Source organism: Hyaena hyaena, unplaced genomic scaffold (assembly GCF_003009895.1).
Source record: "Hyaena hyaena isolate Hyena2069 unplaced genomic scaffold, ASM300989v1 scaffold_135, whole genome shotgun sequence".
Lineage (NCBI taxonomy): Eukaryota > Metazoa > Chordata > Mammalia > Carnivora > Hyaenidae > Hyaena > Hyaena hyaena.
Window position 1 is genome coordinate 365,880 of NW_024080767.1, and position 17,960 is coordinate 383,839.

The 17,960-nt window shown below is 39.5% G+C and overlaps 1 protein-coding gene across 1 annotated transcript in view; it reads left to right on the forward strand.

The window, feature by feature from the left end:
- Positions 1–17,960, forward strand: part of NIPSNAP2 (nipsnap homolog 2) — a 33,560-nt gene that overhangs the window by 13,545 nt on the left and 2,055 nt on the right. Inside the window, exons 2-9 of the mRNA XM_039238099.1 lie at positions 336–475; positions 559–604; positions 3,796–3,890; positions 4,231–4,301; positions 5,110–5,250; positions 6,196–6,227; positions 13,476–13,570; positions 16,950–17,033. Of these exons, the coding sequence (XP_039094030.1) occupies positions 336–475; positions 559–604; positions 3,796–3,890; positions 4,231–4,301; positions 5,110–5,250; positions 6,196–6,227; positions 13,476–13,570; positions 16,950–17,033 (704 nt within the window). The remainder of the gene's footprint in view (positions 1–335; positions 476–558; positions 605–3,795; positions 3,891–4,230; positions 4,302–5,109; positions 5,251–6,195; positions 6,228–13,475; positions 13,571–16,949; positions 17,034–17,960) is intronic.

A 17,960-nucleotide genomic window follows, 5' to 3' on the forward strand; every position in this document is an offset into this window, starting at 1 on the left:
TGAGTAACGTATAGAATTGTCAAATCACTATGTCGTACACCTGAACCTAATGCAACATTGTTTGTCAACTATACTTGCCAATTAAAAAAAAAAATAGAACTCTCTTAGGAGAACCACAAGTTATATCTTTTACATTTTGCTCCTGCTCTTTAGACTGTGTGCTACTGTAATTGAGAGTAAATATTTTGTGGTGTTCCAGGTTCTATAACAGTGCAAGTCACGTTTGCTGGATGGATTGATTTTATATCAACAGTGTAGTATGTGACATTACTTGAAAACACTGAAATCTTTGTAGCAATGATGAGACTAAAACTTTTATATTTGTTCTTCCATAGGAGATTTACGTCCTCTAATAGTAGACCTCGAGAAGACAGCTGGTTAAAATCCTTATTTGTTCGGAAAGTTGATCCAAGAAAAGATGCTCACTCTAATCTCCTAGCCAAAAAGGAAACAAGCAGTCTATACAAATTACAGTGTGAGTGATGGGTTTGCTACCTTCATAGTTGACTTTTTCCCCCTTTGTTCATAAGTTTATCGTTGAATTTTCTTTTGTTTCAGTTCACAATGTTAAACCGGAATGCCTAGAAGCATACAACAAAATTTGGTGTGTATACCAAACTATCCTTTACTTGGGGAAAAATAACAATTTTAAGATTTACTGGTTCAGCTAACACTTGATAGCAGAGTGAGATCTTTGATCCCTCTTCTTGAAGCTAAATATTCAGAGGCTCATAAGTTGAGCTCTGCATGGGATTGCCACGGGCATTTTGACTTTAAGAACTTATATGACTAACTCATCACATAAGCTCTCAGACATTAGAATGTTCTAGATTCTTAAGGTTGGAAGGAACCTTGTAAGGCTGTCTAGTCCATCTACTCATCCGTGCTTTAGTCCTTTCTGCAGATCTTCCTGATTGCCTGTGTTTAATTGCATTCCATCTCTGGACAGCTTTGAACGTTAGGAATCAGAACTCATGTCTCTTTGATCTCTAATATTTCCAGTTTTACTCCTAAGTAAAACTGAGACATGAAAGTCCTGGATGTATTTGATACAGCTGCCATCTCTTCTCGAGTCTTCCACTCACTAGGATTCAAGTCCCTTCAGCAGATTCTCACATGATATGAGATGCATATGTTCTTACAGAATTTGTAAACTTTAAGACCAAAGAGAGAATTAAGTGCCTTTGTTCTTAATTAAGCCAACATTGTATTTTAATGATCAATTGTGAGCAAATATAATTAAAAAGCATATTTTTACCTTTTATATCTGCTCCTTTTATGAGAAAGCAAATGATTTTGTCACCAGAATCAGCATAATTTTCGGATACAAAAATCTTTTGTTGTTTTGTTTTGGGAGGTGATTCATGAAATATAATATTACTATAGAGTTTCTTAATCACCTCAGCATAGTTCTCTTTATTTAAAAAAAAAAAGTCCTAAAATAAAGCACATGCTTATTTCTAAATCTTTTCTCTTAAAATGAAATTTCTTATCTATACTAATGTTTCCCTGGATTATCTTTCCTGTCCTGTTTGTATCATTTCATCTCCTGTCTCAGATTTTCATCTCCTATGTATTTGTATTTCTATTTGGATGTCATCCTCTCCCTTCAAACTCAACACGTAGAATCACCTGGCTCTTCCCACTTCCAACATGTGTCACTCACCATAGTTTTATTTATCCTTTTCCTTTGTTCTTTGCTCTTGGTTGTTAAGAACTATGCGTCCTTCATTTGGCATGCATTTTGGTTCTATTTTATTTCCTTTCCCATCTCCCTCTCGCTTGTTGAGTCAGCAAGTAACCTCCTTGCTGACTGCCTTCCTGGCCTCAAAGTGGTACCTGTACCTTACCTAATCCGTTACTCAGAAGTTTGTCAAATTGATCTACCTGAGTTCTGCTTTCTCCTTCATCATGCTTTTTTCTTCTCTCTGAAACTTACAGCAGCTCCCTGTTTCCAATACATGAAGACTTAACTGCTGCCTGGTTTTTAGGGGCCCCATTGCTGAGGTTCTGCCCAGCCCATCCAGTTCTGAGTATAAGTAGTACCTGCCTTAGAACTTTCATTCATGTAAGGCTGGGGCTTCCAAGGGCCACTTTTGAGCTCCTGACAAAGAGGATATGACTTTGTATTGGTAAAAAACCTAGGTCCCATTGTCAGACCCCAGCCCCTGTCTGGATCCCACCTGGTCGTCTGTCCAGATTTCCTTCTTCTACACTGGCTCCAAATTGGGGTTGTTTACGTCCTGCTCATGTCATGGAACAAAAAGGAAACCCATTTCCAGTAACTTCACATAATCCACGTTTCCCCACCCTGATTTTCATCAGGCCTGTGTTATTTCTAAAAGGTCTTTTTTTTTTTTTTTTAAAGTTTATTTATTTATTTTAAAAAGAAACAGCACACGCAGGGGAGAGGCAGAGAAAAGGGGACAGAGGATCCAAAGCAGGCTCCATGCTGACAGCAGAGAGCCTGATGGGGGGCTTGAACTCACAAACCATGAGATGATGACCTGAACCAAAGTCAAATGCTTAACCAACGGAGCCACTCAGGCGCCCCTAAATATGAGGATTTTTGGCCCACTACAATGATCACACCAAATTTTTTGAAGGGTGGCATTTCAAAAAATACACATGGTGTGGTTATTATACTGAAACATAAAAATATATGGGTTTTCAATTAGTTAACTATAAGACCTTTCTGAGCTTTTCTTGATTAACAATGCATTATACACTCAGTTCTGGTGCCCCATCATCTGGTGGCGATCAATAACTTAATATCACTCAGTGTTAGCAAATAGTTTGAACAGGTTCCATTTCTGACCCTTGATATCCTTTTGCATTTATTGTTGAATCTCTATTATACTTTAGCATCATGATTTTTCTATCAAAAAGTGTGCAGATTTTGGCTTTTCTTTTGGTAAGGCACAGTTATGCCTCTTCCTATACATTCGAATCTGTACTAGAGGAAAGTTTCAGTGGAACCAAGTGCTGACACCCCTGTTAAATTCATACACTGCCGTGACCTTTCATGGTTTTGCCACTACTCCTGTGCAGTCACTGGTAATGAACTTCGGAAGGGTGTTCAGCATGGGATTATGTGATACTTTCTAAATCCCCTCAGCTGGTTGAATTGAATATAACCTAATTTATGCTCCATGCTGTCTCTTTAATTTGGATTGTTCTGCCATGTCAATGTCCTCTAAGACTGTTAGAGCTGGGTTGCTTCCAGAATGTATTGTGTTCTAGCTCTGTCTTCTTCCTCTTCCTTATGGCCAACTTGTTCTCTGCCCCGGCTTCCTCTCCCTGCTTATGCTGCCTCTGTTGTCTCCCCTATCTTAAACATTACTTTCTTCTCTTATTTCTTCCGTGCTGTTTTTCTACTATTCCTGTTTCTCTCCTTCCTCCCTTGGGAGTCAGCAGAACGTAGCTTTTAGAAACTTCAGCATCCCCTTCCCTAGGTACTTCTTTCCCCCCCCCCCCCCCCGAAATAGCAAATAGTATTTGCTGGGATCCTGGGACCTTTGGGTTTTCTTTATCTGTTTTTATCACCGTACTTGAGTTGTTTACAACCATTGTAGGTAGCTGGGTAACAGAAACCTAACCTTCCGATAAGTGGGACATTAGAGTGTAGTAAAATTAAGCTAAAAGGTTAATTCTGCATATCATTTTATCCGAAATACGCTGAGGTCAGTTGTCAGAACAGAATAGATGGCCTTTTTCCTACTGCTGATCATGTGTTGTCCAGCTGGTATTATCTTATCAGTTGTTTAATTAGTGTTGCTGTTTCTTCTCTTTAAGTCAAGAGGTGTTGCCAAAGATTCACGAAGATAAGCATTATCCTTGTACTTTGGTGGGGACTTGGAACACGTGGTATGGCGAACAGGATCAAGCTGGTAGGAAGCAGAAGTCTTTGGAATAAACCCTTGTTCCCTAAGCCTTTACTGTTAACAACTTAAATAATAGTAAATGTAATGTTTGTTTTTAAAATCAAAGCTTTCCAAGTGTCCATCTAGTTTTATGACTAAAGCAGTTTCTTCAGTAATTGATTGCAGAAACTACTTTTTTTTAATTAACATTTAAATCTATCTTGAAACTTCATGGTGTACTCATAGGCCACCACATGGCACATTACAGTTTTGTACTGTGTTAACGTTCTGTGTATATATAGAATATTTTCAAGGGAGGAGGATCGTAAAACTCTAAATGTATATTATCTTTCAAAATATATTGCAGTCCACCTCTGGAGGTACGAAGGAGGCTATCCAGCCCTCACAGAGGTCATGAGTAAACTCAGAGAAAATCAGGTAATGATTTTGAAAACTGTTTACTTACCAGACTAATGATACAATAAATGATAGCACAGAATTAAATGACTCTTTTCTGTCACCATTTTTTTTTTAACATTAATAAAAGCTTTACTATTTGAAAAGTAAATATTCAAATAGTATTGAAACATAATTAACCTGTTGTAATACTGTTAAGATATTATAAAAATCAGTTGTACTTTGAAACTGAGAAACTGGTACTTTGTTGCCAGTAAGTCAGCACGGTAGACACAGTCAGGCCTGGATTACCTAACACATACCTGCTTCAGGAACTGCCAACCACATAGTCTTTTCTTTGAGCTGACTTCCCTCCCCTCCCTGTTCCCTTCAGGAATAGGTGCAAGTCAGTGAAGAGAATTTTAATAGCTGTCGATTATTGGGAAGGAAAACCTTCAGTGTAGATTCCCTGTCCAAATTTAAATGGCTTTTGGACTATCTGGTGTTTTGTTAGTCTTTATGTCTTCTTTTGCTAATATGCTGTCAGACACTGTTAAGAGGACTTAAAAAGGTAGGAGAATAAATTGTTCTTTAAGTAATTAATATTGTTATTTAAGTCATTAAGATGGCCATGTAGTTTGGTGTCTAAACCTGGACACTTTTGAGAATGAAAGTGAATGCTTTAGTTGTTATGCTGGTTCAACGAGATGTAAATTCGGGCTATCTTGGGTCGCCTGGGGGCCTGTTTATGATAGGATTCTATTATAAGAGGAACATAAATGATACTATACTAAAGTGGGTTTATATGTAAATACTAGAACATTTCATGAGCATGTTTTTTCCCTCAAAGGCATTTGTGGAATTCCGCAAGGCAAGAAGCAACATGCTTCTCTCTAGGAAGAATCAGCTGCTCTTGGAGTTCAGTTTCTGGAATGAGCCTGTCCCACGGTCAGGACCGAATATATATGAACTCCGATCCTACCAGCTCCGAGTAAGTACGGAACTACCAGCCAGCTGCCCTCCCCTGCTTCTGTGAGGAGGCACTGGCAGCCCAGCGCCTACCACACTAGTGGGCTTTACATTCTGCGACGTGATTGGCTTAATATTTTGAGTGACTTATTTTCTCCCCTGTCCAGCCTCTCTCTCCTTCCTTCCTTCCTTCCTTCCTTCCTTCCTTCCTTCCTTCCTTCCTTCCTTTATCTTCTCTCTCATGCCTTCTCTATTGCTAAGCTCTTTTGTTTCTTATAATCTTATATACCGTCTTTATCATTTGACTTTTTTTCCGTGGAGCGTTGCTATTTTTAAGAGGAAAGACCTAAAATGCAGGACTAGCTATAATACATAACATCTACTATAATTGAACTAGAGCAACTAGTTCTCTATATAATAAAAATGAGACTGCTGAATAAGTTAGACTGTACCATAAGAGTCAAAAGCAATAATATTTTATAAAACTTTCTTGATGTTTCCCCACTAAGTGACTACTTGAAAGAAAACCCCAGATAGCAACATAGCAACATTGTTAAAAGGAGTACATATCAATAGATTTTAGTAGTCCAATACTCACAATTATACTGGAAAAAAAAACAGTGCTGTCCTTATTAAATTACTTAAATTGAATTTTTTTTATATCACAATAAAGTCTGAACGGGTACCAACAACTTAATGATTTCAGTACATCTGAAGGATGGGCTCAACTATGGTTTCAATAACCATAATTGGATGACTTTCCATAAATACTGTCTTCTTGTACAAAGTAGAATAGAATAGGACTCCCACTATGGGATAGACATGTGCACAGTGAATAATACTATTTTGTTACACTTCACACTATTCAAAATTCAGTTTTAAGTTCATCATTTGATATTTTTTATACTGCTGTTTCCATATTTCTTCACAGAAGAACTAACAAACCAAAATCCAAATCTCTTTTCAGCCAGGAACTATGATTGAATGGGGCAATTACTGGTGAGTATATTACCAAATGATGACTTTGTAATCTTATTACAAATAATAATAAGATAATTTTAAGCCATAGTGTTAATTCAGGAATAAAATCTGAGGATAAAGCCATTATTTGATATTAGACTGTTTTGTTTGATGTTTCTATTATGGAATTTTTCCAACATAAACAAAACTAGAGAGAATAATACCATGGATCCCCACCTTCCATTCCCATTACTTAGTTTCAGTAGTTACCAGCACATGGTCAGTCTTGCTTAGGTCTAACTCTCCCAACCCAGTTTATTTGAAAGTAAATCCAAACAGCATGTCATTTCATCCATAAATATTTTAGTATATATCTCTAAGAGATAAGCACTATATTTTTAAAATTTTTTTAGTGTTTGTTTAGTTTTGAGAGAGAGAAAGAGTATGAGCAGGGGAGGAGCAGAGAGGGAGACACAGAATGTGAAGCAGGCTCCAGGGTCTGAGCTGTCAGCACAGAGCACCATGTGGGGCTTGAACTCACAAACTGTGATATTATGACCTAAGACAAAGTCAGATACTTAACCAGCTGAGCCACCCAGGCACCCCTCTTTTTTTTTTTTTTTTTTTTTAAATAAAACCCAGTGTTGCATTAGGTAATTTCATATTCTTGGATATTACCTTTTTTTTGAAATATTGTTTTTATCACATAAACAGCACCACAATGACACAGTTGCTTAGGTGTTTTTCTTCATTTAAGTAGCAAAATACCAGCTTTTCCCCAAACTGATCATCATTTAAGTAGCAAAATACCAACTTTTCCCCAAACTGATCTATAGATTTACCACAATCCCAATCAAAATCCCAGCAGCCTTCAGAAATGTGAAGGACCCAAAATAGCTAAAACAACCTTGAAAATGGAAGAACAAAGTTGGAGGACTCACACTTCTCAATTTCAAAACTGACGACAAAGCTGTAGTAATCAAGAGAGTGTGATACTGGTATAAGAACAGGTATACACAGATCAATGGAACAGAAGTGCAAGTCCAGAAATAAACTCACATATATGACCCATTTCTTTTCAACACATGCGCCAAGTCAATTCAATGGGGATAGTCTTTTCAACAAAGAATGCTGAGACCAATGGATATCTTTGCAAAAGGATGAACTTAGACGCCTGCCTTACATTATACACAAAATTAACCATAACATAAAGGTTTTAGAAGAAAACATAGGAGAGAATCTTTGTGACCTAGGTTAAGCATGTAACACCAAAATCACAATCCATCAAAGAAAATGATAGACTACGATTCATCAAAATTAGTAACTTTTGTAATTTAAAAGGCATCATTTAAAAAATTAAAAGGCAAATGACAGACTGGGAGAAAATTTTACAATCGTGTCTGATAAAGGACTTGTATCCAGCATGTATAACGAAGTCCTACAGCTCAATAATAAGACAAATAACCCAATTTAAAAAATGGACAAAGGAATTGAATAGACGTTTCTTCACAGATATACAAACAGCCAAAAAGCATATGAAAAGATGTTCAGCATCATTAATTGTAAGAGAAATGAAAATTAAAACTACAATGAGATTTTAAAAAAACCTAAAATGAGGTATCATCTCACAGCCTTTATGATTGCCATTATCAAGAGAACAGAAAGTAACAGAAAGTGGGGTGAAGATACAGAGAAATTGGAACCTTTGTGCATTGTTGGTAGGAATAGAATGCTGCAGCCATTATGGAAAACAATACAGAGGTTCCTCAAAATATTAAAAATAGAATTACCACATGATTCAGCAGTCCTATTTCTGAGTTTATTATGAAAAGAATTCAAAGCAGCATCTCAGAGATATTTTCACATTCATTTTCATTGCAGCTTTAGTCACAGTAGCCAAGAGGTAGAAGCAACCCAGATATCTATCAACAGATGAATGGATAAAGAAAATGTGACATACACATATAAGGGAATATTATGCAGCCTTTCAAAGAAGGAAATTCTGCCATGTGCTGCAATATGGATGAACCCTGAGGACATTAAAATAAGCCAGTCATAAAAGGACAAATAGTATATGATTCCACAAATACAAAGTCTCTAAAGTAATCAGAATCACAGTGATGGAAAATGAATAGGGGACTTGGTATTTAGTGAGTATTGAGTTTCAATTTTATAAAATGAAAAAGTTCTAGGGATCTCTTGCACAATGTGAGTGTTCATGACACTATTGAACTGTGAAATGGCTAAGTTAAGTTTAATGTTATGTGTTTTTTACCACAATAAAAAATAAATAATAATCATAAAATAAATTTTCAAAAAATATTTCAGTGGGCAAGGGATTTGAATAGACATTTCACCAAAGGAAATGTATAAATGCCTAATAAGCGCATGAAAAAGTGCTCAATACTCTCAGTCATTAAGGAAATGCAAAGTAAAACCACAAGGAAAGAAGAGGTCCCCGACATTCAGATGGCTATCGCTAAGAAGATATAATAATATGTTGGTGAAGTTGTAAATAAATTGGGGCCCTCATACATTGCTGGTGAGAATGTTAAGTGGTACAGCTGCTTCGTAAAATAGGCAGTTACTCAAGATGTTAAACATGGAATTACCATGTGACCCCGCAGTTCTATTCCTAGGTACATACCCAAGAGAATGAAAGCACGCATTCATATAAATTCATATACAGTGATCATAGCATTTCATAATAACCAAATAGTGGAAATAGCCTAAAATGCCCATCAGCAGAGGAATGGAAAAATAAGCAGTGGTATATCCACATAATGGAATACTATTCAGCAGTAAAAAAGAAGTGAACTGCTGATACGCACCACAAATATAGGTGAACCTCAAAAACATGCTGTGTGAAAGAGTCCAAAGCAGCACACATTCTGTGATTCCATTTGTTTGCAATATCCAGAAAAAATCAAATCTATGGAGACAGAGAGATTAGTGGTTTCCTGGGGCTGCGGGTGGTAACAGAAAATGATTGTAGATGAGCACAAGGAATCTTTTAAGCACAATTGGATTGTGATGATTGCACAAGTCTGTAAATTTACTAAAAAAAAAAAAGTACATACACCTACGTGAATTTTACGGTATGTAAAAAATACCTCAGCAAAGCTGCTAACGACACACACACACACACACACACACACCTCACCAAAGAGAACTTATACCATGAAACCAAGAATAATTCACAAAAAGGAAATTGATTAATATAACACTGTTGAGGTTGTAATAGGTGTCTGATGTCTGCACCCCAAATACCCGGCCACCATATCTCTGTTAGAGCACTTGTCACCCCGGTGGAGTCTCCAGTTTCTAGTTCTACAACTCTGTCTACAAGACCTGGCACATCCTAGGTGGGCGGTAAATGCTGAATGCACGGCAGAAACTAGTGGTTACATAAGAAGGAAAAAAGTCAGTTGCCAAACTTGTAAACAACTATGTGCCTGAGGGGAATAGATTATATATATTCAGGCAGTAGATTCTTTTTCTTTTTTTTTTTTAATGTTTATTTTTGAGAGAGAGAGAGAGAGAACATGAGCAAGGGGAAGGACAGAGAGAGAGAGGGAGACAGAATCTGAAGCAGGTTCTGGGCTCTGAGCTGTCAGCACAGAGCCCTCCCTACTTGGGACTCAAATCCATGAACCACAAGATCATGACCTGAGCCAAAGGTGGATGTTTACCCGACTGAGCCACCCAGGTGTGCCTCTCCAATGGAATCTTATATGGTGGTTAAAGTAAAACAGATCTGCATATGGATCAGTATTGAAAACACTTAAGTTGAGGAGAAAGAGCTAGTTAAAGAATGTGTACAACGTGGTATCGTTTAGATAAATTTAAAAAAAAAGTTTAGGGGCGCCTGGGTGGCTTAGTCGGTTAAGCGTCCGACTGTCGCTTAGGTCATGATCTCGCGGTTCGTGGGTTCGAGCCCCGCGTCGGGCTCTGTGCTGGCTGTCAGCTCAGAGCCTGGAGCTTGTTTCGGTCTGTGACTCCCTCTCTCTCTGACCCTCCCCTGCTCACACTATCTCTCTCTCTCCTAGAAATAAATAAAACATTAAAAAAAAAAAGTTTAAATGTATGGGGCACCTGGGTGTCTCAGTCGGTTAAGTGTCCGACTTCGGCTCAGGTCATGACCTCACATTTTGTGGGTTCAAGCCCCACGTCGGGCTCTGTGCTGACAGAGCCTGGAACCTGTTTCAGGTTCTGTGTTTCCCTCTCTCTCTGACCCTCTCTTGCTCACACTGTCTCTATCTCTCTCAGTAATTAAAAATAAAAAAAATTTTTAAATGTCTATTTATTTATGAGAGAAACAGAGCACAAATGGGGGAGGGACAGAGAAAGGGAGACACAGAATCCAAAGCAGGCTCCGGGCTCTGAGCTGTCAGCACAGATCAGGACGCAGGGCTTGAACTCACAAACCAAGAGATCATGACCGGAGCCAAAGTCAGACGCCTAACCAACTGAGCCACCCAGGTGTCCCCTTGGTAATTTTTTAAATGATGTAACAAGAGAGTTACATAAACAAAAAGTTGTATATAACAAGAGTTATATAAAAAAGATAGAACTGTTGTTTGTGGATACATACATATAAAGTAGAAATATAAAACCATAGACAGGAAGACATGTCTTCAAAAGAGGTAACTGCTTCCAAAATGTAATTCATGGGGGAAGATGGCTGGGGGTGGGGATGAGGATGATAAGGGAGCTTCACCTGGTTTTACAGTGATCCTTTTTGAAAAGGTCTGAAACAAATAGGAGAAAATGTAAAATACTGATGTTTTCAAAATCTAGGTGGCCAGAGCATTTTAAATAATAATTTAAAAGCTAATTTAAAAATCATCTGAATACATGTTCAGAAGTCATTTGACAAGATTCAATACTGGTAGAATTTTTTTTAATTTGAAAACTAAGAAATACATATTTAATTGTATACTGTTATACACTTGGTACCTATAAGCACCATTTTATTAAGGGAGCTTTTTTAGGGAGGCACCTTATAAATGTAATGATTTAGTTGCCCACAGAATAGGATCATTCGTTATTTCTAGTTTTGCATGCTACTAATTAAGACTTGCCCACCATGGGGGGGCCTGGGTGCTTCAGTCGGTTGAGCATCCGACTCTTATTTTCTCAGGTCATGATCTCCTGGTCTGTGGATTTGAACCCAACTGTCAACTCCGCTGACAGTGCAGAGCCTGCTTTGGATTCTCTGTCTCCCTCCTTCCCCCGCCCCTTCTCCACTCATGCACTCTGCTCTCTAAATAAACAAATAAACAAACTTAAAAAAAATAATAAAAAGACTTGTCCACTGTGGACTTTACAAGGAAGTACTGAGGTTTATTCTTCAGTTATTTAAAAAATTATTTATAAATCCAGCTCAGCATTCAATTTATATTTTGGCACATAGGTAACTATTTAAGATGGTGATCTCCTCTTCAGTACATGCTTCTGATTATTACCAGGCTAAGGCAAGTATGTTTTCTTTGCCTACTGTAACCGAATTAGAAAAATTCATAATGGAATGAATGATCCTGACTATTTATCACTATCAGTGAAAGACAGTTTTCCCCCAACTCTAAGTTAGAATGCACGTTAAAGTGATTTGCTTAATTTCAATAATTTACTAATCAGATTTGTAATTTTTGTGAAGATATCAATCACTTAATTCTAAATATAAAGGTTAAAGAATTTAACATCATTTAGGAGTAGCCCACGGGAGAAATGGTGAGAGATCCCTCCTTCGACACAAAAGAATCCGAAAGCTTGGGTCACCCTTAGAGTTGAGCTGATGGGGATGAGAGCTGAGATGTATAAATTGATCTTGAGGAGGCTGGCTTTATCACTCCCACTGCAATTGCCCTTGCTCTGATCTTGTACCCCCCTTCTTCCTTGATGTTCTAATTCAGTTACTATGAAGTTTGCCTTCAGGACAAGAATGTACTGGTCAAGCCAACTCAGATACCTTGTCCCTTAGGAGTTCTGTCTCATGATAGATGTCAGTAGATTGATATCCTTGTTCATATGCCCCCAACTCTTCTAAATTAATTATAATGAATCTATCTTCCCAAGTCCTATCACCTTGATATGACAGACTTTAGGCCAAAGCCTGGGACAGAGTTGATGTAAATTTACTGGGTACTCTGTGGTGGGGAGTCTCCAGCTGTGCTTTTCTGGGTGACCTCCCTGTATCATTCAAGCCACTTCTTTCATTTTCAAGTTTGATTCTAGAAAATGGCTTCTGGAAAACATACACATTTCCTAAAAATAGTTTTAGGATTTCAGATGCATCACTACATATAAATATAAAGTACTTGGTACAAATATGAAAGTAGGTGCTTAAGGAACTAATACCTTTTGCAGTAGGAAATTTTAAAAAGGAAAGTTTAAGACAAATGCAAATTTTTAGTCAATTTAATCACAATTTCATGTTATACATAGACATGTATATATATATACACATTCTTCCACACATAGGAATGCCGTTTGGTACTCATTTACTGATGGTTCCTTCTGGTAAGAAAAAAAAAAAAAAGACACAACAAAACAAGAGGCAGGATCTTTTTTCTTTCATTTTTTATTGAAGTATAATTGACATGCATGTTAAATTGGTTTTAGGTGTGCAGCACAGTGATTGGGCAAGTGTGGCTCCTTTAGAATACCATGAGGCCACTCCAGTTTTGATAGTGACACCTTCCTATCACCAGGAAGCTGCACATTCACGTTCTTCCATTGCTGTCCAAGAGGTTGAAGAATCTCCCTTCTAGTTCAGAGAGCTCATGTGTCTTCCAGAGTTCATGGTCGCAGCTGCTTTGAGGGTGTGCTCCCTTCTCTTCTGTCTTAAACCCTACTCTCCAGGGGTGGCCCCTGTCTCCCTTAGTAAGTCAGTAACTCCTGCCATCTTGGGTGTTCTAATATCCAGGTTTTCTTCACTTTTTCCCAGCAGGTTCTTGGAAAAGCAATTCTGTTTAAGTTGGCAGGTCCTATCCTCTGCCAATTTTCTTGACTTTATATCAAGAATCAGGAGTGCAACCATGTATGCTGAAACACTGATTTTGTCTAGTCATTACTGTCCACTTCCCCTAAAGATGACTCTTCTAGCTACAGAGAAGTATATTTACAATTTATAAAGGTTATCTACATTAAAATAACATTCGATTGCATTTGGTAGTTAAAAAAAAAAAGTCTTCATATTGAACAGCTTGCTCCGAGGGTGGAAAAAATCTGATTCTTTTAAATGTACCTAATTCAGTATCCGAACATTGTCATTGTCCCTTACAGGGCTCGTGCAATTCGCTTCAGACAGGATGGTAATGAAGCAGTTGGAGGATTCTTCTCTCAGATTGGGCAGCTATATATGGTGCATCATCTTTGGGGTATGTATTTTCCTTCATTTTGGTGTTACTGGGATTTCAAGGTTCATTACCAAATAAGTTAAACTAGGCAAGAAACCACATCACAAGCCAGTAACTTTAAACACCGTAGCAAATCCAGACATCATAGATGGAAAGTCAGTGCTGGGCTGTCTACAAGAAAGAGGTCAGCAGTGATGAACTATCTGGAAGGAAAGAGGTCAACAGTGAAAGGCCCGTAGATATGTGGCACACTAGTGGCTGACGTGGGAACGGGAATAGAGATGAAAGAAGCAAGCAGCCACGGGAGAGGGTCCCTTTCTAGACACTTCCCATGGCTCCTCAGAAACAATCCTGCATTTTTCCAGAGAGACGCCTCCCCCACACACTCATTCACTGCCTGCCTATGTCTGATGACATTGTCCAGAGGTCCTTCTCTTACCTTTTCCACCCCTGCCCACTTTTGTTTGGTACCATCTTTAGTATCTCTCAGGGCCTGACTCAGGTGTGCCCGCCCCCCCCCCCGCCCCCAATGAACATCATTCTTCTCTTCAGAACCTCAGAACCCAGTATCATGCAGGTCGTCACATTGTGGCTATTTGTGTCTGTCTCCCGGCTAAGAATGGGAATTAGGTCTAAGTAATAGCTTGGTACATTCTGGGCACATCTGTATATGTTCATTAAAGTTTTTGTGGGTTTCTTTCAAATGTTTATTTTGAGAGAGAGTGAGTGTGAGCAGGGGAAAGGCAGAGAGAGAGGGGGACAGAGAGTCTGAAGCAGGCTCTGCACTGATGGCAGCAAGCCCAAGGTGGGACTCAAACCCACAAACTGTAAGATCATGACCTGAGCCAAAGTCCATCACTCAACCAACTGAGCCACCCAGGCACCCCTGTTTATTAACGTTTAAAAAATGAAAAGCATGACTCAGTTCCAGACCATATTAATTAACTGAGGTATTAGTTTGGCTGCTGGGTCCCACCACACACTGCATCCTGCGAGCCTGCTGTGTTAGCATGGCAGGCTTATGAAGATAAGAGACCGGTCTAATAAGGGATTAAGCCAACATGAGGGGTATGCCCGAGGCAGTGTGTGATCAGTAACAGTTATATTCGGGGCACTCCCAGCACTTAAAGGGATATAAACTTACATGTCGTTGAGGAAATTCAATAAAAGGTAAATATGAATTAGACTTTAGGATCTAAATAGGTTGCAGGTAAAGTTAAGCAGGAAGGGCTAGAACAATGATGCAGATATGGGAGGTTATAAAAAGTGGTCCGAAAACTACAAATGTGCAAACTGGCTAAATGGTAAGAGAACTGCTGGGGACCTAAGTCTGAAATGGATAACTTGAGGCAAGAGAAGTAGTTTTTACACTGTGCTCCTGGAGCCCCCTTTCCCCTAAACCGTCAGGGTCTGGGGAAGAGACCCCCATCCTCACCCCCACCAATCACTGCTTCAACCAGGGTCTCATCTCAGCTGCACACACTGGGCCTCCCTGACGTGTAAGCAGTTGAAATCCCTACACCAAATAATAGCTGCTCCCCAGAGCATCGGTGCAGCATTGTCCTAGGGAGCTTAGTTCCCTAGCTAACTGGGATTTGCCTTCATAAATATCAGAGTTGTCAAATATAATAGATTTGGAAACACATCTTCAAAACATACGTCCCTGCCTTTAGAGATTATGCTAAACATAATTTAACCTTTATGCGTTGAAAGTAGGGTGAAGTAGTTTTTATTATTTTTTTAAATAATAATGTCTATCTGGAGGATATAAACTGAGAAGTCAGACCTCTTCCCTCCCCTTCCCCTCAGGCTAGGCTCCCTCGGACCTTCCCAGACACCCTCTGTCCCTGAGTAAAGGGACTTGATGGGCAGGGCTGCCATGTGCTCCGACTCTCAGGCAGAGGTCAAGCTGGGTACACACTCCACTCATGTTAGGGTTTCCAGTGTGTCTGGATAGGGACTCCCAGGTGAAGGGGCAGACAGGCACCAGGGGGGTGTAAGTGACAGCTCTGACAGAAGCTGTGGGGAGCATGGGCCCTTAACTCTGTCCCGTGGGGAGGACTTTCGGCTTCACAAGAGCAGGTGAGGAGTCACCAAGATGCTCCTCCATGCCGATGCAGAAGCTAGGAAGAGTGTGGTGCTCCGGCATTGGAGAGCTGCCAGATTGCAGCATGTGTCTTTTCTTGGGCATTCCTTTTCTCTACCTTCCTTTGTTGTCCCCAGTCAGTGTCCCAAATGTCCACTGCCCTACTTTATAGGAAAAAGTATTGACATATGCAGAGATGAATTCTCAGGTGCCTGCCCCAAATTTTCCACGTTTTTTAGAGAACCACATTTATCAAGCACCTCCAGTGTGCTGATTATTTTGTGCATCATTCTCTTTAATCCTCACAACCACAAACCACAGTGAGGTACCTGTGACTCACAGATGATAAATCAGTCACCTACAGTCCTCAGGAACTGAACCAGGCTGACTTGGGCATGTCTGGCTTCAAAGCAGATCTGTCTACAACACAGTACCTCTTCCTTTTACCCTCGCACTTGATGCCATTCCTTCCTCACCTTCTATCCATCTGTACCACTCCCTCCCCATCGTGGGCTCCCTCCCCCAATAATATGAACGTGCCCAAGTACTTCCCACCTTTAAAAGCCTCAAACCCAAAAGTCCACTGATGGATGAACAGATAAACAAAGTGTGGTATGTATATATAATAGAGCATTGTTTCCATAAAAAAGGAACGAAATGCCAATACATGCTACAACAGAGATGAGCCTTGAAAACATTAGATTCCACTTATTTCCCTATCATAGGCAAATTCATAGAGACAGAACGCAGAGTAGAGGCTACTAGGGGCTTCCTTCCGGGTTGGGAGAAAGGGGGATTAGTGTTCAGTGGATACAGAATTTTAAGCTGGGATGGTGAAAAAGTTGCAGAGATGGAGAATAACGAAAGTGGGATGATTGTGAGTGTACTTATTCACTCACATGTGAGTATATTTTAAAATGGTTAAAAGTTAATTTTGCAGGGCACCTGGGTGGCTCAGTTGGTTAAGTGTCCGACTTCGGCTCAGGTCATGGGCTCACCATCTGTGTGTTTGAGCCCCACGTTGGGCTCTGTGCTGACAGCTCAGAGCCTGGAGCCTGCTTTGGATTCTGTCTCCCTGTCTCTCTGCCCCTCCCCAGCTTGCACTATCTCTCTCAGAAATAAACAAACATTAAAAAAAAATTTTTTTTAAAGAATAACCAGCTCACAATTATCCCCAGTTTTGTACTAAATTCCCTCAGTAGTTGCTTTGAGAAAACTAGCTGAGCAGCTGAATCAGTACTTGTTGGACATAACTAGTGGAATGCAGGACAGTGTGTTTGGATTAAATCTTGCTTCTGTGTGGTTATTTTTCAGCTTACAAGGATCTTCAGACCAGGGAAGATATACGGAATGCAGCATGGCATAAACATGGCTGGGAAGAACTGGTGTATTATACAGGTAATATTTTCATAGACTTAAAACTTGTCATGCTTGGGGCACCTGGGTGGCTCAGTCAGTTGAGCATCCGACTTCAGCTCAGGTCATGATCTCATGGTTCATGGGTTTGAGCTCCGCGTCGGGTGCTGACAGCTAGCTCAGAGCCTGGAGCCTGTCTTTGGATTCTGTCTCCTTCTCTCTTTGACCCTCCCCTCCTCATTGCTGTCTCTATCTCTCTCTCAAAAATAAATAAAACATTAAAACAAAACAAAACACAACACAAAACCTTGTCATTCTTCTCATCTTACTGTTTTATGTTCTTTCACCCTAAAGCTAATATATTGCTTTTTAAAAAATATATATTTAAGTAATCTCTGCACCCAACGTGGTCCTTGAACTCACGACTCTGAGCACAGTCTCACATGCTCTTCTGACTGAGCCAGCCAGGTGCCCCTTGTACTTTTTTTAAAAAATAGTATGTTGCTCTAAGATAGTGAATCATAAATTTGGGGGGATGGAGATTAGTCAGATTTTTCTTTATTAGTTGCATGGCTTCTTTTCAATAAGGAATTTTCATTCTTTCAAGTGTGTTTGGGGGGAACCTGGCTGGCTCAGTCAGTGGAGCATGTGACTTTTTTTTTTTTTTTAATGTCTCTTTATTTTTGAGAGAGAGCAAGAAAGAGTAGGGAAGGGACAGAGAGAGGGAGACACAGAATTGGAAGCAGACTTCAGGCTCTGAGCTGTCAGCACAGAGCCCGATGTGGGGCTGAAACTCAGGAGCCGTGAGCATGACCTGAGCTGAAGTCAGATGCTTAATCGACTGAGCCACCCAGGTGCCCCAATGCGACCCTTGATCTCAGGGTCGTGAGCTCGAGCTGCACATTGGGTGTAAACCAAAAAAAAAAAAAAATCTTAAAACAAAAACAAAAACTATGTATGTTGTCTGGT